The sequence below is a fragment of the Peromyscus eremicus genome, chromosome 7 (genome assembly GCF_949786415.1).
Source record: "Peromyscus eremicus chromosome 7, PerEre_H2_v1, whole genome shotgun sequence".
Lineage (NCBI taxonomy): Eukaryota > Metazoa > Chordata > Mammalia > Rodentia > Cricetidae > Peromyscus > Peromyscus eremicus.
Window position 1 is genome coordinate 84,372,581 of NC_081422.1, and position 25,728 is coordinate 84,398,308.

Here is a 25,728-nt window from a genome sequence, read left to right on the forward strand (position 1 = left end):
TACATTTAGGTTCCAAGAAAAAAAAAAAAAAACTCCTGCATAAGTTGAGACGAGAAGGCCTGACTTAACAGCTGTTTAAGTTGGAGTGAGCAGAATTAGAATCAGCATCAAATTGCATGCAAGACAAGAGAAGTGCCTGGGTTTTTAAAAAGTAAGTTATTGCCTTAACAGGCAATGATCAGGTGGCATCTAGTGTAGTATTTTAGGAGAGATATTAACAAAATTGGGAGACGAGTCAAAGGAAGGTGATTAGGAAGGGCAGCATAAGCACTTCCAGGAGGCTGCTTCAAACAAGGGAATGCCAAAGGAAGGAAGATTTAACATTAAAAACCAATAGGGAATGTTAGCTTTAAAAGATTACACAACAGCAACCATTTATTTGGCACTAACAATGTACTTGTCACAGTCTCACCTAGCTGTTCAGCTCAACATAGTTTACATTAATTAATCCTCGCCAGCGCCATGTATTAAAAAAAAATACAAGTTTGTTCCTATCTCACAAGGAAGAAATGGGAGCTCAGGATGTCTAATTCAGTAACACCTGTCTTTGTTCAGTTTTTCTGTGTGTCAGTAGCTCAGACCCACAGTGGTTTATAACCTCCATGATTCTGTGGGTCAGTTGGGCAGCTGAGCTTTGGGCAGTCTTCCCTGGACTTGCCCATGAAGCTACACTTATCTAGAGTCCATCTGCACTGGCATTACAAGATGGTCCCACTGGCATGTCTGGAGCAGGTGCAGGTTATTGGCTGCAATACCTATCTCCCTGCCAAGCATCCTCCACAAGGAGACTAGGCCTTTTGTCTCATGTGACACACTCAGAGAAGTACCCCAAGAGGACCCAGGCAAAGATAGCAAGGTTCTCTAAGAGCTAGACTCCAGAATTCTTCCAATGTCACCTTCTACACATTTTAATGGCCAATAAAGCCCAAAGCTGACCTAGATACAAGAAGAGGGAGAAACAGACTCTACCTCTACCTCTAAGGTGAGAAGTGGTCAAGCCTGGTTGTAAAGAGCGGAGGGGGGCACTTTTGGAATGGGACACATTTATGACTGTTAAACAATCTGCTACAATATTCAATTTAACCTATCTCATCAACAAGTTAGAAGCTAAACTCAGATCTGCACAGTCCTGGAGGCTATGTGTTTCCCAACAAGCACACTGCCCCATCCATCCCTTGGGATTGCTAGTTCTCCATGTTTCCATATGGCGAAACTGAGTGCTAAGCATTCATGACACTGAGGTGTAACTCAGTTCAACATAAATATCTTTCTGGAGCTGGAATAACTTTCTGAAATTTTCCAGGAAGAGAGTGAATGGGCAGCACAATTTTCACCCTGCATATACTGGAGCAGAGACAGGTGAACAGCCGTATACTGAAGATACCGTGGAGATGATTCATGAGCTATGTTATATAAGTTATAGAATGTTAGGCGACATCTGAAGTGCCTTTGAAATTTTATATTTCATCATATGTGGTAGAAAGTCCTAAAACAAAGAAAATCTGAAAGAAAACCAAAACAGCTTCTGTCTGCCCTAATCCTGAGGTGACTTCTGAAATCTTGTTTAAAAATCAGTATCATAGATTCAAAAAAGCATATGACAAAATTCAATAGCTATTCATGATACAAACTCTTAGTAACCAAAGAATGAGAGATAACTTCCTTATTGCCATTTATATCCATTAAAACTGGACCAAACTTTGTGGTTCATGATAAACACTTAGATATTTCTCTTTGGAGCTGCAGAGAGGCTCTGTGCATCTGAATGCTTATTCCCAAATATGAAGTCCTGATTTCAGATCCCAGCTCCTACATAAAGAGATCTGGGCATGGCCATGTGCGTGATTGTAACACTAGCACCGTGGATGGCAGAGACAAGGGAATCTACAGGGTTTACTGATTGCCACCCCAGCTCCAGAGTCACTGAAAGACCCTGTCTCAAAGGAATAAGGTTGACAGTGATGTATCAGGACACCAGTGTTCTCTTCTGGCATTCACCCACACAGAGAAGCATGCACCCACACACATGATATAAGCATATACCACATACATATGTGTATCACTCATACACACACACACAAAAAAAAAAAACCTTTCCTTTGAAGTTAGGGTTACAACATAAGAGCCTACTATTACAATTGTGATTCACATTAAATTTCAGGCAAGAAGATAAGGCAAGATAAAGAAAGAAGGGCATAAGCATTAGAAGGATAAAAGGCAGAATTGGAGTTCTATGAAGCAGGAGGATCCAGAAAGTTAAGGCTGTTGCCCAAGAGAGCCTTAGGGATTCACACTATGATGTTTGGTTGATTCACTCATTTATGTTCTATAATTTCTCTCTGTGTGTATGATCTCATAGTTCTAAAAACTCAAAGGGTGAGTAAGTGCACTAAGGTGAAATGGACAATACAAGATGGCCTATCTGCACCATTTTTTCCTTATCCCACATAGCAGGAGCACTCTCCAATGTGCTGCTAGGACTTTGAAACCAAATCAACATTTATCCATACACGCAACTGTTGAAGAAGAAATATGGATGGAACTGAAAACCATTAGATTAAGCTGAGCCATGCTCAGAAGGCAGGCACGGCAGACTGGCCCTTAAATGCAGATCCCAGCTTCCAGTTTTTACATATGTGTATTTACATGGAAGTGAGTGCGAGCAGAGGCCATGAAACTAGAAAGAGACCCAAGAGATGGGAGGAAGAGGCTTTGAGAGAGGGTGAGGGTAATAGAACTCATGTGATACGAATGTAGAAAAAGAAATACTGGAGGTGGAAAAGTTTAAGCACGAATACAGGATAGGAAGATGGGGAAGAAAAAAGCATGGGGAGGACGGGGCAACAAAAATTAAATATTATGAAAGTACAGTAAGAATACCTGATACTTTAGACATTTATCAGCAAACTGGTAAAGCAACAAAAAGGAATTAATCCATGTAGTCACTATATGTGGACTGAGTAAGGCAAATAGCAAATTCACCAAGTTAGTGTTCCCATGAAACTAAAAGCAACACAGAACAAACCAAACAGAGAAGTAGAAAGCATTTGCAAACTAGATAACAGAGTGTGGTGGTGCCAGTGCTGCCCTCCTGGGACTTACCAACTTCTCTAGAACAACTGATTTTGTAGTTGTCAAGCATTTAAACATTCTTCCTATTAGAAGAAACTATCCTGCCCACAGAACCTACAGAACCAAGAGGGGCAGATATTCTGTGCCCCTGTTCCCTGATCCCAAAGCATGTGACTGTGTGTTACAGGTTCTGCCAACTGGTTGCTTTTGCCTATGAATCTAAAGGAGTTCAAGTCCTGGAGCAAGACAGAGATGACTGATGGCGTTGAGAGTCCTGAGGTTATGACAGCCAGTGTTAGTCCCGTATCCTGGCATGATTTTGGTAATGATCTTGTGGTGGTATTGTGTTCCCCAAAATATTGTGCACCCTAATAAACTTATCTGGGGTCAGAGAACAGGACAGTCACAATATTAAACATAGAGGATAGGCAGTGGTAGTACACACCTTTAATCCCAGCATTCCAGAGGCAGAAATCCCTCTAGGTCTCTGTGAGTTCAAGGCCACATTGGAAACAGCCAGGCATAGTGACACACGCCTTTAATCCCATGAAGTGAGCCTTTAATCCCAGGGAGTGATGGCAAAAACAGAAAGATATATAAGGCATGGAGACCAGAAACTAGCAGCATTTGGCTGGTTACGCATTTGGCTGGTTAAGCTTTTAGGCTTTTGAGCTACAGTTCAGCTGAGACCCATTCTGGATGAGGACTCAGAGGCTTTCAGTATGAGGAAACAGGATCAGCTGGGGAACTGGCAAGGTGAGGTAGCTGTGGCTTGTTCTCCTTCTCTGATCTTCCAGCTTTCACCCCAATAACTGGCCTCAGGTTTGATTTATTAATAAGAACTTTTAAGATTCCTGCTACATGATCTTGGTTACTTAACTTTCTTTTTTTTTTTTTTTTTTTTTTTTTTTGGATTTTCGAGACAGGGTTTCTCTGTGTAGCTTTGCGCCTTTCCTAGAACTAACTTGGTAGCCCAGGCTGGCCTCAAACAAACAGAGATCCGCCTGCCTCTGCCTCCCTAGTGCTGGGATTAAAGGCGTGTGCCACCACCGCCCGGCCCTACTTTCTTAATGCCTGCTCCTCTATGAGACCATTTTGATTTTTCTCATTGGTTCAATAGAGTTTAACCTTGTTCACTGAAATGCTGCTTGAAGTCTTGGGAATGCACTGCCCTGGTAAAGTGCATGTTTAGCTTGTGCAAGGCCCTTGGTTCAATCCCCAACACTGGAGAGAAACATCCATCTGAAATGAAGCTTGACTATATTTTTTCTCATTACTCAAAATAGCTCAAAAGCTGTGGATTTGCTCATAATATCAGGAAGAGATGGGGCAGAGAGATTCTACAGAGCACTTATGAAGGTGATCCTCACAATAAAGTGGGTTTCTTTTATAATTATATATCACATTATATAAACTGGTCAACAAACTCATACATGTGTTCTCAAAGAAGAGAAGCAGGAGAGGGCTGGAGAGATGGCTCAGCCGTTAAAGGCTAGGCTCACAACCAAAAATATAAGAGAAGCAGGAGGATCATTTCGCAATGGTTTTCCTCAAGGTTTTTGTGTTGATATTTCAAATATATATGTGAACAAAAAACCTTATTAATGACATATGTAAAGGACTTAAAAGATTTAGCAATGCCAAACATGTCATCAATAGTTCAAACATAGTGTCTACTGCACAACACAGTTCCAAAGACTCCATAAACCCTCATGGTTCACCCAGGTCACCTCCACCCTGCAGCCATGCTCTCAATGGTTCTTTGCTCACTTATGGATGTTTTTACAGATTCTAGGAAACACATGGTGGATTTTTTGATATTGATTTGTTGTTACAATTAAAATTTTCCTCCCCCCCCCCACACACACAAACAACCAGTGCAGCTCAATATTTAGCTGAGAGATTCTGTCTTAACAGTGTGTGTCCTGAATTGTAGGGGGAAAGTAAACTCAGTTGCTTAATGACATTTCACCTGTCACCTGTGAAGTCCCCAACTTTTGTTTGGATAATTATTTTGTTTTATATTTTATCCCTGTCAAAGTGGGTATCTGAAACCCTACACTAGAGGCTGATAAATGGGTTTGTTTCTAAGGTTTGCTTGGGTTTCTCTGTGTAACAGCCCTGGCTGTCCTGGAACTCACTCTGTAGACTAGGCTGGCCTCAAACTCACAGAGATCTGCCTACCTCTGCCTCCCGAGTGCAGGGATTAAAGGTCTGTACCACCACCACCCTGTTCCTAAGGTTTGCTCAGAGAGCTTTTTCTTTTCAGAAAGGGGAAAAGAAATAACGGAGGGAGAGAGGGAGAGAGAGATTTCATTCTTCACATATTGGTCAGGGTAGAAAAGTCTATGATACCATAAAAATTAACCCCAAAATCTCACGGCTCAGCAAACTGTTTGTCTACATATAGTTTCTCATGGGTTGGGGAACAGAGACCTCCCTACATCATCACTCAGGTTCTCAGGCTGACAGAAATCCCAGGTTATTTAAATAAACCTATATCCACGGGGGTTTCTAGTGCTTTGATAAAACATCACGACCAAAAGCAACTTGGGGAAGAAAGGGAAACCAGAGCAGCAACCTGGAGGCAGGAACTGGAGCAGAAGCCAGGGGGCAGTGCTGCTTCTTGTGGCTTGCTCAGCCTGCTTTCTTTTTTCTTTTCTTTTTTTTTTTTTCCTTTTTTTTTTTAATTAAGAGATTTTCTCCCAAGGAATGCTCAATCATACCACAAGGGCACTTGCTCAGCTATGTTCATATCAGCATTGTTTGTAATAGCCAGAACCTGGAAACAACCTAGATGCCCTTCAACTGAAGAATGGGTAAATAAAATGTGGTACATATACACAATGGAATACTACTCAGCAGAGAAAAACAATGACATCATGAAGTTTGCAGGCAAATAGATGGATCTAGAAAAAATCATCCTGAGTGAGGTAACCCAGACTCAGAGAGACAAACATGGTATGTACTCACTCGTAGGAGGATACTAGATGTGGAACAAGGATGACTGGACTGCTACTCACAACACCAGGGAGGCTACCTGGAAAACAAGACCCCAAGAAAGACACGGGGATCAACCAATGACAGAGAAATGGATGAGATCTACATGAACAGCCTGGACGTGAGTAGGGGTAATGAAGGGCGAGGGTCAACAGAAAGAGAGCTTGGGGGAGCGGGAGATCCCAGCTGGATCAAGAACAGAGAGGGAGAACAAGGAATGTCCATGGTAAATGAAGACCACATGAGAATAGGAAGAAGCAAAGTACTAGAGGCCCACAGAAATCCACAAAGATGCCCCCACAATAGACTACTGGCAATGGTCGAGAGACAGCCTGAACTGACCTACTCTGGTGATGGGATGGCCAAACACCCTAATTATCCTGCTAGAAACCCCATCCAGTGACTGAGGGAACTGGATGCAGAGATCCTTGGCTAGGCCCCAGGTGGAGCTCCAGGAGTCAAATTGGCAAAAAAGAGGAGGGTTTATATGATCGAGAATTGTTGAGACCAAGGTTGGATAAAGCACAGGGACAGAGCCAAACGAATGGAAACATATGAACTATGAACCAATGGCTGAGGGACCCCCAACTGGATCAGGCCCTCTGAATAGGTAAGACAGTTGATTGGCTTGATCTGTTTGGGAGGCATCCAGGCAGTGGGACCGGGTCCTGTGCTCAGTGCATGAGTTGGCTGTTTGAAACCTGGGGCTTATTCAGGGTCGCTTGGCTCGGACTAGACCTGCCTGGACTGAGTCTACTAGGTTGATCTCAATCCTCGGGGGAGTCTTTGCCCTGGAGGAGATGAGAATGGGGGGTGGGCTGGGGGGAAGGGGAGGGTGGCGGGAGGAGGGAGAACAAGGGAATCAGTGGCTGATACGTAGAATTAAATTATATTGTAAAATAAAATAAAATAAAATTTTAAATAAAGAGATTTTCTATTCACTTTACATATTAACCAACATCTCAAAGCACCTCTGTTGCAATTTCCTCTGAGTTATACATCTAGAACAGCTTCAAGGTGACTTACTGAGATGACCAGTACTCCCAATCAACAGGAAATAGTCTAGAGAACTATTTTGTCATTGTTTAGAGGAGTTAGTTACAAGTTGTTATTGGTAATGGTCAGGAAAAAAGCTGAACAAAGGAAATTGGACTTAGGGATCTCGTTGTAAAAAGAAAAGGGGAGATATAGAAATGATAGGATAAAAGGTTAGAATATTGAATTTACTTTAATAAAAAACTATTAATTTTACATTTACATTGGTATGGATTTTGGTTTATTGATACAACTTTAAAATTAATTTTGTTATATTGTGTGTATATTTCTACTCTTGTTTAGGGTATTAGGTTTATGTGGTTCATTTAAAATATAATATATAGATAAGAAATACAGATTGATAGTCATCTATAATAGCACATTTATAATCATGTTAGATATATTTTCAAGATCACACAGAGTTATATTTCAGATAGATAGGCAATCTTCAGATACTTCAAAGACCTACAGAATATGGCATTTAAAATGTTTTAAGAACTTAGGCTTTTCATGACAATGAGACATGTCTGCTTCTGGCAGCATCAATCTACTTCAGAGAAGATGATGGACATCACAGAAACTCCATATGGAGTTTGTTTTCTTTATGGCAAAAGCTAGCCATGTGAGCAAAGAAATTGCCCTGCCTAAACTGCTAACAATTATCATCCAAACTGGACCAGCAGGAAGCAAAAAGGGTAACTTCCAAACTTTGCCAAGATAAGGTGGGGCAGTCCTTCAGAATTCCCTGCTTTACAGAAAGTCTGTCAGACATGCTAGGCCTGTAGGACAAAGTTGGATGCCCCAAACTTGCAGAGAAACTTTGGGTGACTGTCCAGGCAGCTTGAGATCCCTGTCATTAGGTAACATTCCACCCTTCTGGGGTCTTTGATGGAGTTGAAGACTAAATAGTTATAATCATAGTTTTCCTTAGTTATAGTAGAAAGTGAATTAGATACAAATTTTAGACTCACCAAGATAGATAATTAAATATATTTTGTCTAATTTTGTCAAATACAAATGAATTGGATATTGTTACTGTAATTCTTACTTAATAGTTGTTTTTGTTGTATATAGTTTTACTATATTAAGGTTAAAACCTTCCTTTTTAATTAGAGAAAAAGGGTGAAATATTATGGAATAATCCTTTGTACACTGTAAAGATTTATCACTCTAATTGGTTTAATAAAATATAGATTGGCCAGCAGTCAGGCAGGAAGTATAGGCGGGATGACCAAACTAAGAATGATGGGAAGAGAAAGGGTAGAATCAAGAGTCATCAAACAGATGCAGAGGAAGCAAGATGAGAATGTCATACTGAGAAAAACGTATCAAGTCAGTTATGGCTTAGTTTAAATGTAAGAGCTGGTTAGTAATAAGCCTGGGCTACCAGCTGAGCATTTATAAGTAATATTAAGCCTCCAAGTCAATTATTTGGGAAGCGGCTATTGAGTATTTGGCAGTTGCTGGCAGGACAAAAACTTCTGCCTACAGAGGAAGAATTTATTTTGACTCATAGTTTTTGAGGTTGCAGTCCATCATTGGGGAGGGCATGGTGAAGCATAGCAGTTCACATGATGGCATCCAGGAAGGAGGAACAGAGAAAGATAACACTGTTCTATAAGCTTTCTCCTTTTCCCTTTAGCTTATGGGATGGTACTACCCACGTTCACAGAAGCTTGTCGCTGCTTGATCCTCCCTGGAAAGGTCCTCACAGACATACTCAAAGGTGGCCCCTTTATGAATCTCTGGGGTGTTTCATAATCTTACCAAATTGATAATCAAGATTGACCATCAGAGATGTCTTCCCACCAAGCTTGACCATGTAGCCATTTCTATCTACAGTTTTACTCCGGAAAGGAACAGTTTGCATTACTGAACCTGAAATTCTAAGCCTTTCATGGGTCTTGGGAATGCATCCCCTCCCCCAAGGTGAGCCACTTTGGGCCTTGATCCTCATTGCTTCTTCCACCTCTCCCAGCATTTTCTCCTCATGCAGGACAATCACTCATCATCTCTCCTCAAAGCATATGGAATCAATATTAGGTTCCCTTTCCCCAGTGTAGAAGTGGAGAAAAGACAGGTGAAAACTAGTCTGAGGAGCAATCATCACTTTCCTTAAAGGAACCTTTTTTAATAAGCATTTTGTTTCATTTATAAATATTATTAACAACCTTTTTGGGTATTTAGATAAATTTCTGTCGTAGACATGGTGTAGCATATAGAACTTTCCTTCCTCTGTTGTGATTTTAGGAGTCTAGGGATGGTACTAAGGGCCAAGTCTGACAGTATCCAGAGACTCACAGAACACTAATATTTACAGGACAGGAGAAATCCTGCAGATAATCCATTTTATACTTACTGCTTGATCTTGAATGAGAGCTTACAAGACACAGGGAGGAAAATCTAGTGACTACAAGTCTGTGCTACCAGCTCTGGGGGAATGCAGACACCCCTAACAGTCCTAAGTAACAGTGGTGAGTATTTATCTTCAAATATGGCAACACATCTTCTTGTTAATTGCACTTTTTTCTACAGGAAAGAAACCAACCATAAAGTTCATATAACTTAAAAGTTTGGCTTTCAATTTGTGTGGATGTAAAATATTGAGTCTCTGTTGAAGTTGATGTTGCTGGGAGATGCTATCAATACCATCTTAAAGACCATTACCAGCCCAAGCATAGTGAGATTCTGTCTTTAAAAGATAAGAAAGAAAATATACAGAGATAATACTTACCCTTGAAATTTTTCTGACAAAAAAAATGAGAAGTCATTTGTATCAAAGGATTGTAATATATCTTTTATTGACATCCTAGAAACATCTAAATGGTTTCCTTGAATGGACTTGGATACGTGTTTGTACACATCCTCTGCTTGAGACTAGGACAGAGCACTACAGAGAACCAGGTTAGGCAGCACAGGCTACATCTGAAGCACCAACACACACAAAGCAGGAAGGTCACATACAACCTGAATGTACAAGGTACCATTTACTGACAAAGTTCTAAGAGAACGGACAATAGTTGGTGTCTTTAAAAAGAAAAAAAAAAGGCTTTGGAATTTCTAGAAATTAAACCAAAGTTCTAGACTTTAAACTTCAGGCTCACTTTCTAAATTATATTTTGAAACAATCTAAACACCTAAGTGAATAGATTATTAAAAACATAATTTGAAGCTAACTTACAGGGTGACTAGATTTCCAAAGGGAAATGATAATCCCTGACTAGAAAGCATGTATGAATCTAAAACATTTTTTTTGAAAAGCATTTCTGTGAAGTTCATTGAAATGGACAAGAATGCTTAATTAGGCATGACAGTAATGCAGTAATTTGGCCATTACACTAGCTTAGGACAGTCTAACTTGACTAATACATCACCAGGAAGTGATGAGATATGATGCTGTCCTAATAATGGCTACCTAGAGAAAGGCTGATGGATAGGTCACAACTGGATGACACCAGCCTGAAAATATCTGATCTTATGTTTTTTGTGCAATGGTCTGACTACTCTGAATGAGCAATTTATCATTTGGTATTTCACCTAAGCTAACTAATATGAATGTACCACAGTTGACTACTTAGGATAAATTAGGTTACCAAATCTTAGCTAAAGCCTTACGAAATTTTCTTCTGCAGTTGTCTTTTTATCCTCACATTTAGACACCACTAGCAGAAGTTAGTTCCAATTGGCACTAATCATAGCTTAAAATGTATTAGAGATGTACAGTGGTGTGTGTGTGTGTGTGTGTGTGTGTGTGTGTGTGTGTGTGTGTGTGTGTTGGCATGATGAAAGCAGGGTCATCTTTATGATTCTTTCTTTAATGCATTGAGAGTTGTTATTTGCTTGTGATCACACCTACTTCGTGAGAACTACTGGACAGTTCTGAAAAGCAAATGGGTTTCCCACTCTAAATCCAGTTCTTGAGCCCTGATCTTCATACTTTATGTGCTCTTCTTCTAATATGCTTCCTTTCCTGCAAAGTACAAGACCTTTAATACTCCTGTTTGTGTGGATTTTCTAAGAATTTTGAAGGCCACACCTCCAATTCACTTTGTCCTTTATGACAAATTTCTACCACATACAGTATTTCTTTAGAGCGTTGGTAAGCAACCGGGGCATGTTGTTGCCAGGAAACATCTGGACATGTCTAGAGTCTTTCTGGTTGTCATAATTTGGGTGTCATAATGTCATCTACTGAGTAGTGCCAGAGATATTGCTGTTCATTCCAAAATGCCCAGAACATACCCCCCATAACAGTTATCAGCCCCAAATGTGAAAAGCACTGAGATCCAGTAAGCACTTGCCTTAAAAGAATCATTTTTTTAAAAAAAAATAAACATTTTGTTTTGTTTATAAGTATTACTAACAACTGTTTTGGAATATAAATGTAGATAAATTTCCATCATATGACCTTATAAAAATGATGTAAGATATAGAGCTTTTGTGGCAATTGTTTATGTGACAAATGAGTTTTTAGGAATTAGTATTTATACAATCACTGAGGGTCACAGAGAGACACTTGAATCTTTTGGTTATGCTTGACTCTGTTTTGTATGGGGCATCACTTACTACCTAATGTATTTGAGACTTCCAGAATCTCAAGAAATAAATAAGAGTAGCTGCCTCTCATCTAATGATTTGTACCCATACCACATGCAAAATCTGATGCTTCTATCTGCTGCATGGTTTAATCCTCAGCACAACTTTATGCACACTGTGACTCCCATTGCACAACTGATGGAACAGAGGCTCAAAGTAGCATCGATACTTTGCTAAAATTAGACACTTGAAAAATGAAAACCCTAATCCATCAGACCCAGAGCCTTGATTGTTCTTCTGCATGATGCCATCCATGGGGACAACCTGGGTTTCTTAACCATTGAACAAATGCACCTCATCCCACAAAAGAGGAAAAATAAAAGGAGGAAAAACTAGGACTTTTTCACCTCACTTACAATGCAGCTACATTATGCCAAATGTGCTACATCTCTTCCTTTATGGGTTTGCTCATACCTTGAAGAATTGTAGAGGTGATTTATACAAATCCTCCATCACCTAGATAATACAGGTAAAGAAGAAACCAGATTGCCCTCAAATTACTCAGATCATTGAAGAGGAAATGATGGTTTTCACCCCATTAAATGTTCAGGCTTAAAAAATTGAACTGGTTCCTGCTGCTTCCAGCTGGAAAGGCACCCACTGTCCCGTTTAATCTGTATATATCCTATGGTGATTTATCATTATGCTTTCCATAAATCTCCCCAAACTGTCTTAAAGATAATCAGGAGGCATTTGTAAAGGTCTGTTGGGTCAATTACATCACCTTTGAGTCCAACTCAGTTAATTATGTTTTTTTTTTTTTAAGGGAGTGTTCCATACTGTTTCAACATGGATCCTGTGTGGTGTCTCTGAATTCATTTCTGGAGGAAAACTCAACTCTGAATTACTGGCAACTGTAACACATCAGAGCTGTGATATTTGGGGATTAGTATGTGAACAAAATACATTAGTAGGCAATCTGAATGGCCCCTACCATTTTCAACAATGCTCAAGCACAGCAAGAGGTGAGACCCACATGCCAAAACCTCTTCCATGAGGGAATACTCTGCTTCTCCTGTGCCGTGTAGAACTCAGGTATTCAGATACAGTAGTTAGGGGGTGGGTGTTTTTGAGCTTTTCCACATCCTAGAAAAGCACGAAAGCTTTGTTTTCTTTTTAGGCACTTTATAGACTACTAATGACACGTCCTGAATACACTCTCATGTTTTAAATTCATGGTCTGTGCTTTTCTGGCAGAAAATACCAACCATTATATTTGTGTGGTTACCTTCCAACTGCAAAGGTGTGTTTCCTTTAGAGAATTACTTTTTTCTTCCTGTACCTTCATCTCCACAACCCAATTGTCCTGAGCTCTTTTTGGTGTGTGAAATAGTAACAGCAGCAGCAGCAGCAGCACCCAGAGGTCACCTCAGAAGTGGCAATCTGAAATAACCCTTGGGTTTGTCTCGGAAGTGAAGCGGCACCTGTCAGTCACCATGCTTTTTGAAGTTGCCCCACACCATGATTGGGAGGAAGAGGGCCTGTGTAGCTGTGTTGTTCTCGGTTTGGTTTCTTCCTTATTCTATGGACTAGGGGTGGGAAAACTGTTTCTAAGAGGTTCTAGGTCATGATTTCTTCAAAGTCAGATAGCTGCTTCATCTGCTCAATCTGCATAGAATGCCTTCGAAGGAGTTTCTTTTTACTTCTCAAGTCAACTCTCTTTGGTGAATTTGGAGCAACAGGAACCACAGACTTTAAGCCACCAGCAAGTGGGGAAGGTGGTTTGCTACTGGCTCTGATATCTGGGATAGGTGGGTTTGAATTCACATTTAAAGGAGGAAGAAAGCCAGGCCTCGTGTGAGCAATGCGGTCTAGTAAGAGAGTTCCTGAACCTCTTCTTTCTAGAAGATGAGGGGGCCTGCGGCGCACTGAGCTGGGAGATGTGCTGGGTACAGTATCCAGGCACTCCCGAGAGCCATGGAAAAGGGACAAGTGGGAGCTGTTGAGCTTCTTTCTGTCCAAATGTCCTTTGCCTGACTCAAGGGACATGGAGTTGGGTGGGTCAGCCCCTGGCTGTACGTCTAAGTCATAGAGGTCATTTTCCAACAGCTTGAGAGATGCTGAATCTTTCAGAGCTGATGGTCCTGGTGGACACATCCCACTCTTCTCTTGGTCAACAGGAAGTGTTCCTCTCCTGGCCAGGCGTGGGTGGGGAGCCTGGGCTTTCTCATAAGCTGCTTTCCAGGTAGCTGGTGCTGAAGCTGGAATCTTCAGAACTTGTTCCTGGACTGTGGGGAAGAGAGAGGAGTCTTTACTGTCAATGCTGTTGGTTCTGGAGAGGGACCCCCTTCTAGGGAAGGGCATGTCATTGATGCTCCTGATGACCTCATTGTCTGTGCTTGTGCCATGGGTTTCATCCTGGCGTGCGGAGGCTGCCAGCACAGAGGGAGCAATCAAGCCCCAGGGTTCAGACTGGAGCCTCTTCAGTTGGGGCAAGCGGGCCCTTTTAAGGCTAGGCACTTTCCTGGTGGGTGATCCAGGCTCATTCAAGATCTTAGAACTACTACAGCCATTTTGGTGTCCTGTTTGGAGGATGAAGAAATCATCATCCTTCTCACTGGGTGAAGAACCCAGACCAGGAGCCTTCAGTTCAATGTCAGAAGGAGATGCACACAGTGGTGGTGACTGTCTGTCTTCCACTTTGGGTGATGGAGGGACATTGAGATACTGCTTGGTGGTTTTTGTGCCTGAAGATGACTTGTCTGTTGTTATAATAATCACTTCCTTACCTTTTGCTTTGCAGGCATCAAGGAGATGCTTCAGTGCATCCTTGTCATCCGCATTTATTGCATAAACCAGGGCTGAAGCCCCAGTGCGATCCTCAAGACTGGGGTCTGCTCCATTCTCCAGCAGTAAGGACACCACTTCTCCCCCAGCTCTTCTGATGCAAGCATGGATGAGCGCAGTCTTGCCAGACTTATCCTGGATATTGGGGTCTGCCCTATTGTCCAACAGATACTTCACCATCTTAGACTTGCTAATGCTTTGCTGGTCCACATGCTTGGTGATGCATGCCACCATGAGAGCTGTTTCACCTTTGTCATTGCTCTCATTGATATAAGCTCCCCCTTCCAAGAGGAGTCTGGTCAGCCGGAGCCTCCCTAACCATACAGCCTTTAAGAGGGAGTTTCCATCAGTCCTCAACTCAGTGTCATCATCCATCATGGTGGCTTCAACTTAGGACCTCTAAGTGACAGGGGTAATCAGACCTAGCAAGGGAAGAAGAAGAGAAAGCATTATATAGTCTATTGCTATTCTATGCAGCATGATTATTTCAAAGTCTAGATGCAATCATGTCCCTGCCTGATCCCAAGCTGTGTTGCCTGAACTGTGTTATTGAATGCCTATGAGTGGGTCTATTCATCTATAATGGAGGTAGAAATAGTAGTGACCTACATCTTAGGGTTATTCTAAAGATTTCTTTAGATAGTGTGTATAAAACACCTGGCTAAGGGCTGCAGAGTTGGTTCAGTGTTTAAGAGCATTACTCTGGCAGAAGACCTGGGTTTGAGTCCCAGAACCCACATTAATCTGTAACTCCAATTTTAGGGGACCCAACACCTTTTGACCTCCATGGGCACCAGGCAAACACCTGGTACACATATATGCATGAAGTCAAAACACTCATACACATAAAATAATATGAATTAAGTCTAAAAATGTGTGTAAAACAAACACACACAAAAACCACCTGGCCATATGAAAAGCAATTAGCATAATGCAGAGCACACAGTAACTATTTTTAAATTGCAAGATATGGTTGTGTTGACTTCTCAGTTAACACAAATACAGAAATCTGTTCCTTTAAAAAATAAACATTCATATCTGTTTTTGTTTTTACTGTTGGATCCTCAGCACTTAGCAGTGATTCACACATAATGAGTAGGGCACTTTACAAATAATCATTAAAAGCATTGTTATTGATGTGCATCAGAAAAGCTAGTAGAAAATACACCAATGTGTTGATCCTTATTCTAGGTAATAGGCCTAGGGAGGAATTCATTTTTTTCTTTTTGTTGTGTTCCTAAAATGAATATGTATCACTATGAGTATGAAGAGAAAGCAGTAATAAATATGTATGATAAAGTCAGTATAACCATTCTTTTCCAGGATCTAGTCTCCACTTTCCCAGCAGATGTCAGAATTCCCATTTGCCTAATTCACAGCAGCTCTCACCATGCCGTGTTATATCCTTCCCTCCTGTTGAACTGATATATGGCAGAGAATAGAGAGCAGTGTTGAATTTTTGTTCTCACATATTGTGAAACACAGTTTAAAACCAAAGTTTCCTCCATCAAAATTTGTCACACTCTGGTTTTTTGTCTTGTTCTCTTCATGGGAGTTGTCCAGTCTATGGGTTCAGAACTTCCACACTGTGTGCTTGAGATGCATTTTACAAATAGGAAGTGATAGGAAGGCTGGCATGGATGCCCTGAACAGCCTATAGGTACCGATTACATTGACTCATGTCTGCAAGAATGGCCTCTCCACATGGACACCCTGGGTAGCCAGCTCTAACTGAGCTGACGGCCTGTTATTTCCTCCTCATCTGATCTGCAGCGTTCTTTCTCTTCCTGGATTACTCAAAGCAATGGCTTCTCGGTTTCTATTTTCCACAGATTTGGAAGGCAAAACTCTCTTGGCTGAAATTGAGAGATAAATGCTCATCCTTTAAAAAATTTTAATGCATAAAAAAGAAAACCAGGGCCTGAGAGCTAGCTCAGGTAGCCATACAAACAGAAGGACCTGAATTCAAGCCCCAGAACCCACTTAAAAAGACAGGCATGGGAAAGCACATTTGTAATCCTAGAGATGGGGAAGTAACAGCAGAAGTATCTTGGGGGCTTCGTGGCCAGAAGTTCTAGCCTAATTGTTAAACTTCAGGTCCTAGTGAGAGACCTTGCCTCAAAAAATTAAAACGTGGATGGCTCCTTAGGAATAAGACCCAAGGTTGACCTATGGCCTCTCCACACTCATGCACGAGTGCTTGAGCATACACACGCACATGCACGCACACGCACACCATTGCCATGGCTGTCACCATCACCATCATCACCATCACCATCACCATCATCATCACTGCCACACTATACCACATTAAGAGAAAAAGGTTTCATTAATCCATCCCAGCTCCTCCTAGAAGCACTTTTTTTAAAATTAACAGCAACAGCAGCCCGGTCTGTATCTTCCTGCTTCGGCTCATTTCTCACTACTTCAGATGCATCACACTGAAGACTCTGAGTCTAACCTGCTGCAATTGTGCGTGTATGTTTCTACGAGAGTTTCTGAAGAATTGCTGTCACCTGAGGGCATTGCACAATTGACATATCGACATGTCTGTACTTCCATCTCCTTCCCCGTTCCCTTTCTCCTTTAACATCCTATTGATCTTCATCTTCTCTGTGTGTCTGTGGCTTTTCTCTCTCCTGCCATCATAATGATCTCCTTAATGGTGTGCTTCCTATGGTGGCTGTGTTAAAGTCTTGAATTGTTCAATATTCAATAAACGTCTTAGTCTCCAAGCTCTGGCAATCCAAAGCAGAATTTCCAAGCATTAACTAAATGAAAGGGGATAGCCAGTGAAAACACTTCTTTTCATTCCATCACAGAAGCTTTTCTTCCCCTGACCCTAACTCACCTTCTAGAATTATTCCCTGAGATGCCAGCTCTTCTCACATTCTACCTTAAAATGTCAGTGTTTCTTATACATGCCCACTTTTCTCCCTCCTGGCACTGCTCTTGTTTCTAACTATAAGGACTCCCTGCTCTTCTTTAATTATTCATCATCTTCCAAACATCAGCTCAAATGTTACTTCCTTTGTAATCAAGAGAAAAATCAATCAAGATCCAAGAGGGAAAGTTGAGTAAAATTACAATGACTCATATCCAGACTATATAAAGAACTCCTCCAAATCACTTCCTCCAAAAGAGGATACACAAATGACCCATGAGCTTTACATGCTCATCAAAGGTACTCAGTCTCATTAGCACTCAAGGAAAATCAAATCAAAGCACAAGGTACCACTCAATGTTAGACAGAATGACAACCCAAAGGATGCAGGAAGTCAGAAACCATCAGGCACATGTTGGGGTATAAATAGGTACCACTATATTAAACTGAAGTCTACATTCTGACCCAGTCATCCCATGCCTAGATTGATACTTGTGGTAAACTATAAATCATGGCTACAAAACTCTCCTATCCTGGTATATGTATGAGGAGCTGACCAATAAAATAGGCAAAATAACACCATCGCTTTTGAGCAAAGCCTTCACAGGCCTTGCAACATCTAAGTTTTCCCATTTGGAACCCACCTGCTTTATGAGGAAGACTGGGCTAGCCCAACAGAAAGGGATAAAAGCTCTAAGTTTTCCCTCTTGGAAACCACCTTCTTAGTGAGAAATACTGGAATACCCCACTAGAAATGTCAGGTGGAGCTTCAGCTAACTTCCTGAATGTAGGTGAGACCATTTCATCTGTCTAGCCTTAATCAGCTCCCAGATGATTGCAACTGACTAAGTGAACCTACCAATAATCTGAGAAGCAAGTTGAAGAGAGAACTACCCTCTCTCTTCTGAAATTTTTGGCTTTTAGAGGACAAGAAAAGGCACTCTAAAAGACTTTCAGTTAATTAGTGTGTTTTTGTCTCTAATTATGTGAGTTAAAATTTCTGCTATTTATAATAAATAAGTCCTGAATAAAGTATCAGTGCTATTTGTTTATTTGTTCATTTATTCATCATCAAACATAGTCAGATATGAAGATAAAGAGATATATGGTTATTTATATGGATATTAAGGGATTTATATGGAATGCAAGTATTTACAATCTAGAAGGAAGGTAATAATAATAAATTTTTATGGTATGCTTGCCATGTACCAAACAATGTGCTGAATAATGACAATGTCTCTATGCATTGTCACTTAATCCTTACAACAATACCATGAGATGGATAGTAATAGTACCTGTTTCTTAAATTGAACTTTAAACTGGGCATCAGGGAGAGAAAGTCACTTATCTAAAATCAGTAGGTTGTAGAGTTAGAATTCAAATCCAGCAGTCCCACCTCAAAGTCCATGTTCTTGGCATCTATGTGAAATAACTATAGTTTGGTGTAGTAAGTCCCAGAATTGAAGACAAACATACAGCATCGAGAAATGAGTACCATGAGGAACTAAGGGTACAGATTAGGAGAGGATTCATAATGAACACACAATTGGGCTAGCCCTTAAAAGGGGGGTATGGACATCCAGGTTAGCCTACTTGATGAGAAATTTAGAGAACCTTGTGGTATAGGGTCAGGGACGAAGGGGTATAGGCATTGGTAGAGTGAGCTAACTAGGAGGCCAGGCAACACGTTTTAGACTGTTGTCCTAAAGGCAGATGCTGGTATGTGGAAATGCCAAGCAGTGGATAGCTGCAATTTAAAAGGTGACATAATCATTGGTGAGAGGGTAGGAATGGATTGGGAGGCTAGGAGGCCACATAAGAGCCTTGTGGAGATGAAGAGAATTAGGACTGCCCCAATACAGAGGCTGAGGGTGAGTAAAGCTGGAGAGAACTCAGAAAGGCAGAACTGACCAGTGATACATTGTGTGAGTCAACCAATACCTAGTTTCCTTTCATTTGATATTTGTCTTCTACTGCGCCCAGTGAAGCAAATGCTACGAACGCCTAACACTGGGAAGATGGGATACTTTACTGGGGGTCTCTAAACTTGGATTTCTCACTGGAAACAGCTGGCACCTCCTCTGAATTTTGAAATCCTATCACTTTGGCCACTCTAGATGCCATTATTTTATTTTTAAAACCTTACCTGATGCCTGGGTCAGTAAAACACTTGCCTGGCAAGCATGAGGACCTGAGTTTGAGACCCAGAATTCCTGTGAAAATGCCAGGTGTGGCAGAGCACACTTGGAAAACCAACACTGGGAGGCCGAGACAGGAAGATCTCTAATGCTCCCTGGACATCCAGGTTAGCCTACTTGATGAGTTCCAGACCAATGAAAGTTGTCTCAAAAATTAAAATATATATATAATTTTTTCAAAAATTTAAAGATGAAAAATAATTAAAACATAACCCCAAAGAAAATGATTTTCTTGTGATTCAGAAAAAAAGTAAACTGAGATATGAGCATTGTCTCCCTACTGTCTTTCTTCCCATGCTCTTGACATGCCCACTACATACACCTCTCAATGATCCTTAAGATTTAACTAATTTGGCCGGGCGGTGGTGGCGCACGCCTTTAATCCCAGCACTCGGGAGGCAGAGCCAGGCGGATCTTTGTGAGTTCGAGGCCAGCCTGGTCTCCAAAGCGAGTTCCAGGAAAGGCGCAAAGCTACACAGAGAAACCCTGTCTCGAAAAGAAAAAAAAAAAAAAAAAAAAAAAAAAAAAAAGATTTAACTAATTTAACATTATGACTGTGGTGATGACTAGCATGACTCCAAGGCACTGGGGCTACAAAATAAATGCTGAATACTAAGTACCACCAACATCCAAAAGTTAAATCATGTACTGTTTGACTAGCATGACAGGGGGAGGGTGTACACCATCTTTGTCCTGAAGTTCTTCTGTTATTTTGTTATCTATAAATGCTTAGAAGTCTTATGTCCCTTTTAAGCTCCAAGAGGCCATCTTGCTCAATCTTCCAGATTTAAAAATAGGAAGCAAACATGACAGGCTTTGAGCCTTTTCCTCTTTGAATCTAGAATCATTCATTATAATATCTTTCCAAGTGTTTGGCCTGAGTTTTTTCAGACCAAGGCCACAAATTAAAGGCCTAAGACCCATGTGACCCACAGTCATGTGCTGTTTGACTGGCATGACATTTTAAATGTTTCTGATTTGTTGACTTTATTTCCTGAGTATGAATGTTTTGCTTGAATATGTATCTGTGTATCATGTGATTGCCAGGTACCCAAGGAGGTCACACAAGGGTGTGGAATGACTGTGAGCTGACATGTAGGTTCTGAGAATAGAACCCAGGTCCGCTGCAAGAACAAAAAGTGTTCGGAACAGCGGAGCCATCTCTCCAGTCCCTGGCATGATATATTAATTATTATATTTGAATACAAGGATTAGTTATTGTTTAGCATGAGAAGGCCCTCTCTATAGTATTACAACTATTCATTTACAATTATTCATACATTTGTTAATTTATCTGGACTAAATAGGGACAGAGGTTTACATACAAATGCAAAAAGCCATCATGCTATAGTTTGACCCTTTTTCTCATGTCCTATTGCTGACCTCTTCAAAGCTGTCAGAAAAATTAGATAAAACAATAAATGCAGAGGCTTTCTGTTCTTGTTGTTAACTTGAAGGTGCATATGGTCAAGTGAGACATCATAAATTATGTAATTAGCAATTACTTTGGTAAAGATGTAATGTCATAAAGTCATTCCCTTGCTGGCTACTTTCTTTGGTCCCAAGTCCAACAAATTTCCAGTTATCTTCCCTCATTTGTCACACAAGTAAATATTTCAGTGATCTGAAATATGTTGTTATGCAAAAGAGAAAGTTCTGTAGATATTTTGTGAGTATCTTCATAATTATTTATGCCTTACTCAAAAGGCTTAGGTATATATTGTTCTTATTGACCCAGAGCAGACTTCTAGGACTTTCTAAGATGTATTTCATATCCATTTGTTTCTGGCTATAGTTCATCTTGTTTTTCCTCTACTTCTTCAACTACTACTGAATATAAGCCTCATATCTTATGAATCTTTAAAGATTGTTTTAAGTTCTTTGGGAACAAAAATAGATTATAGTTAATATGCATCTATTAAGTTGATCCAAAGGTAGTTTAGAAGTCATTTCTCTCACATGTCAATATTATTTATCTAAATATTTTTAGTACTGAAATTGACAAATTCTAAGCTCCAAAGGAAATGCCAGTCTGCAGAAAGTGGTATTGCCAAACAAAGATGCAAGAGAGCTGTTCAGAATTTCAGCTCTGTTGCTAGGTAGGTACCTAAGGAATTCAGGACAAGTCTTCTTTTGCCAGATGAATAGGATAACCCCAAGCCCTACCCATTTTACAGTGTTGTAAGGATCAAATGATAGGCAGTATGTGAATTTCCTGTAGTAAGTTCTGCTTAAAAATTCCTAAACGGTTGTAAGCTTGTCTCATGTCTTTTCCATGGAGCCCTGCCATGCTCTGAACCCAAGCCTGCCCTGTAATATATTGTTCATTACTGCCTTGTAGCTTTTCCAACTACCTGCTACTTTCTTCTTTCCTACTAACTCCACAGTTAAAGTTTGAGGAACACACACACACACACAACACATACACACACACACACACACACACTTTTTGAGATAGAGTCTCATGTATCTCAGTGTGGCCTCAAATTCACAAGTAAAGGAGAATGGCCTTGAACTTCTGATTCTTCTGCCTTCTCCTCCAGAGTACTTAGATTGCAGGACTGCAGCCATTACGCCCGGTTTGACTGATTGTGAGGGTCTTACCCAGGGCTTTGATAGTGCTGGGCAGACACTCTACCTATTAAGTTACAGTTCCAAACACCTGCAGTATGTCCTAAGGCATAGTGCTACAACTTTGTTCCGGTTCTGTTCCTCCAACTCCAAGCTCAGAGCTGTTCCACAGAGGGAACTCTGCTCAGACTTATGGTTCTACTTCTGTAGGCTGGGATGGAGTTTAAGGTTCAATCAGCTGTAAAGTCCCTGGTTGTATAAACTTGGACAAGTTTCTTAGTCTCTCTTACTTCAGTTTTTCTCATCTGAAAAAATGGTGATAAAAATAGCATACAGATAGAGCTATCATGGTGCATAAAATTATACAATCTATGTAGAGCGTTTGGCACAGGGTGTTGGCACACGGTAAGCGGTATAAATGATAAGTACTTGAGAAAGTTTGGGTACACACTCCAAAACTAAGGAGGCCACTTCGTTCAGCTACAGCATTTGCGGAAGCTTGGAAGGGTATCTTTGCACTCCGGCTCTTCCTTCTGTAGTCACAGGAAGCAGTTAGAAGCCCATTAAAAATTGAACTCCACATTTGTGTTTGTGGTTCAAGAGCCTTGTCTGGCTGAACCAAGGGAGGTAGCAGTTTAGGAGCCAATCCGAGCGGTTGGCTCAAAGCGACCTGGGGGAGGAGGGGTTCTGTCCGAGGTGCTGAAACCCGGGGTGCGGCCGCGCCTGGTGTGTGGGCGTTCATTGCTATCAGTGTCGTTGGGCACCTTCTTGAAGGCCGAATATGGGGGAGGAAGGGGTTCAAATGAAGTCAGAACAGTAAATGCTCATGCCATCAGTTTTTTCAGAAATTATCAGACACATATGCTTTACGATTTTGTGCACATTTTCAGATTTTTTCACATTTCACATCTTCTCATTGCCCACTCATCACAGGTTTATGCAAAAACGTTAAGACTTTGCTACGGCTTCGGTTCCTGTAAAAACCCAGACGCCTAACACCCAATCTGCAACCATTTCCTACAAAAATCCCTGACTCCTACGCATCTCATCCCCACACGTTAGTGCAAATATATATTTATATTTAAATTAAATCCTTCCATTCCAGTCTCCCACAATTTCCTGTGATGAAAGGAGGCTCTTTCCTTCAGCCCCGCCTCCTGCCCTGGCTAGACAACGTGGACTTACTTCTGGGGAGCCTTGGGTCTCACCTAGGTGACCAGCGGAAAGCCCTTAATGCGCACTTACCCAGTGGGGATGCTTACCTGCTTACCCAGCGATGCTACCTTGGTCCAGGAGTTAGACAGTGTCATCACTTCCATAGCACCTCCTCCTGCAGCTTCAGCTTAGCTGCCAGAGAGCCTTGCCAGTCTGAAGCACCGCCAGAAGCCAGGCTAGCCTTGTCCTCGTGGATGCCGTTGAATGCAGACTTACTCAGAACTTCTTCAAGGGCCATAAATGAAACCTCTGTGTCAGTTTCTCAAATCGCTCTCTGCTCTTCCAAGTTGTGGCGGCCAAGGAAAGAGGCGTTTAATAAGAAAAAGAAGTATTAAAGAAACGTGAGAACGCTCCCCCAGCTTGGAGCTGTTGGCTGCAGAGCTCCTGCGCAGCCCAGTCCTGCAGCTTGGCTTCTGCTGGCTCTGCTGGCTGACAAGCCACTGCTGCCCGCTGGCGCCCGAGAATGGCTTTCCAACCGCGAACAGAGAAGGCTGTGTGGGTGGGTGTGAGAGAGGAAGCCAGAAGGAGGGGGCAGCTGGGGTGGGGAGGTGCTTACCTGCCGCTGTGGGAAAAGGAGCCGCTGCCCCGCCCCCTTGTTCCCAGATCTGGGAGGGATTAGATTTAACTCAACAATTTAGCAGGAGCCTTAGAACCCCTGGCGGCCTGCGCACTTGGTGAGTCCAGACCTTAGGGTCTGGAGATTTTAAAAGACCTTCTTTGGTCTTTCTGTGGCTCTGCCTGCCTCAGATTTGATAGATTTGATAAAATCTTTGGGGTCTCAGGATGACAGTCTGTAATGTGGAGAGGAGAGGATCTGGTTATTTGAGATGGTTCCCACATGCATAATTCTGGATTCCATCAACTTTATCCTTTACCCCACCTCCTCCTACTCCCATGACTTCCCATGGAGTCATCACTAACAGTATTTGTTGTCTTTTATCTAAATTAATTTATGGCTACTGCATATCATTCATAGCAGAGCTCTATATTTGGAAAGTGGGTGTCTTCTTCCTCCCAGCCCTGTAGCACCCTTCTCCCACTAGTCAGCTTCCAGAGGTAAGCTGAATTTTCTTCTAAATATATATACACACATAGCATCTATTTATCCTACCCCAAACCGTCCTACTTCTTGAGTCAACTTTAGTGATTTCTATATTCCTTGAAATTATCTGTCTCATTTATATGTCCAACGTTTCTAAGTGTTGCCTTGCCATTTTTTCCAATATTATGTGATTATGTGGGAGTTTCACTCAATGTACCCTGATCACACTCGTTTACCAGTCCTCCCAGGTCACCCCTGCAAACCTCATGCCCTCTCAAAAAATAAAAATAAAAATAAAGGAGGAGGAAGAAAAAAATTAAAAACACATCTTACCATTTATGTATGTATGCATGTATGTCTCTGACACTGTTTGCAATTTTTTTCACTGTTTGCATTCTTAATGCTCTCTGTTGGCATTTTCTACTACTCTATCTTCTATTTATTTTAAAACCAGTCTTACTAGAGGGCTATCTATTTTACTGATCTTTCAAATGTGTGAATGCTATTTCCTACTGTGCCTTTATTAGTTGGTGGTTTCATAGTACCTTACCCAGAAGTTTCCATCCAGTATCCATGATATTTTATAACTTCAGTGCTGTTTCTGGATTTTTTTTCCCTGTAAAGGTTTGTATGGTCACTCCCTACATTCCCCATCTTGCTAAAGGAGTTTTCTATCCCACAGTCTCAACAATGGTTCTTTCCTAAATGCCTTTATGGTTTGTGGCTATTACGTTCGTGCAAAGAGGTAAGGTTAGGATCTGACAGATGTGAGATGCCAACTGTCCCAACACCAGTTCTGAAAAACCCATTCCTCTGTGCCCTGATTTAACATGCTATCTCTGAGAGTGCTGTATTATAGTATCCAAACTCTACTTGACCATGTCTGTTCCTTTACACAAGCATACTGCTAGATTCAAATTGTTTACTTATGTGAAGGTAGTTTTTTTTCCATTTCTATTAACAAATTGATGTTTGTTAGGGAGAGTTGATCTCTCATTGAGCTTTAATGCGGGATTATACTAACCTAATAGAATAATTTTCCTGGAATTCCAGTTTTCCTCTCAGAGATATTTAAATCATTAACATGGTTGTCTATTCACTGAGGGTTTCTTAGATGACCCTCAGAAACCATCAGTGCTCCGTGGATTTTAAAAGGACAGATTTTCTTTTTACTATCTTTTGAAAAGCATTGATGGCTGCTGGAATGTTCTTGTCTCTCTCTCTCTCTCTCTCTCTCTCTCTCTCTCTCTCTCTCTCTCTCTCTCTCTCTCTGTCTCTCTCTCTCTCTCTCTCTCATTGAGTCAATTTTGAGTAGTGTGTGTTTGCTT

The 25,728-nt window shown here is 41.2% G+C and overlaps 1 protein-coding gene across 1 annotated transcript; it reads right to left on the reverse strand.

Moving 5' to 3' along the window:
• Positions 1-13,263: 13,263 nt before the first annotated feature.
• Ankrd34c (ankyrin repeat domain 34C) lies at positions 13,264-14,868 on the reverse strand. The gene has a single exon (XM_059267057.1). It carries the CDS (start codon positions 14,866-14,868, stop codon positions 13,264-13,266), a length of 1,605 nt encoding a protein of 534 aa, XP_059123040.1.
• Between the last annotated feature and the right edge of the window lie 10,860 nt (positions 14,869-25,728).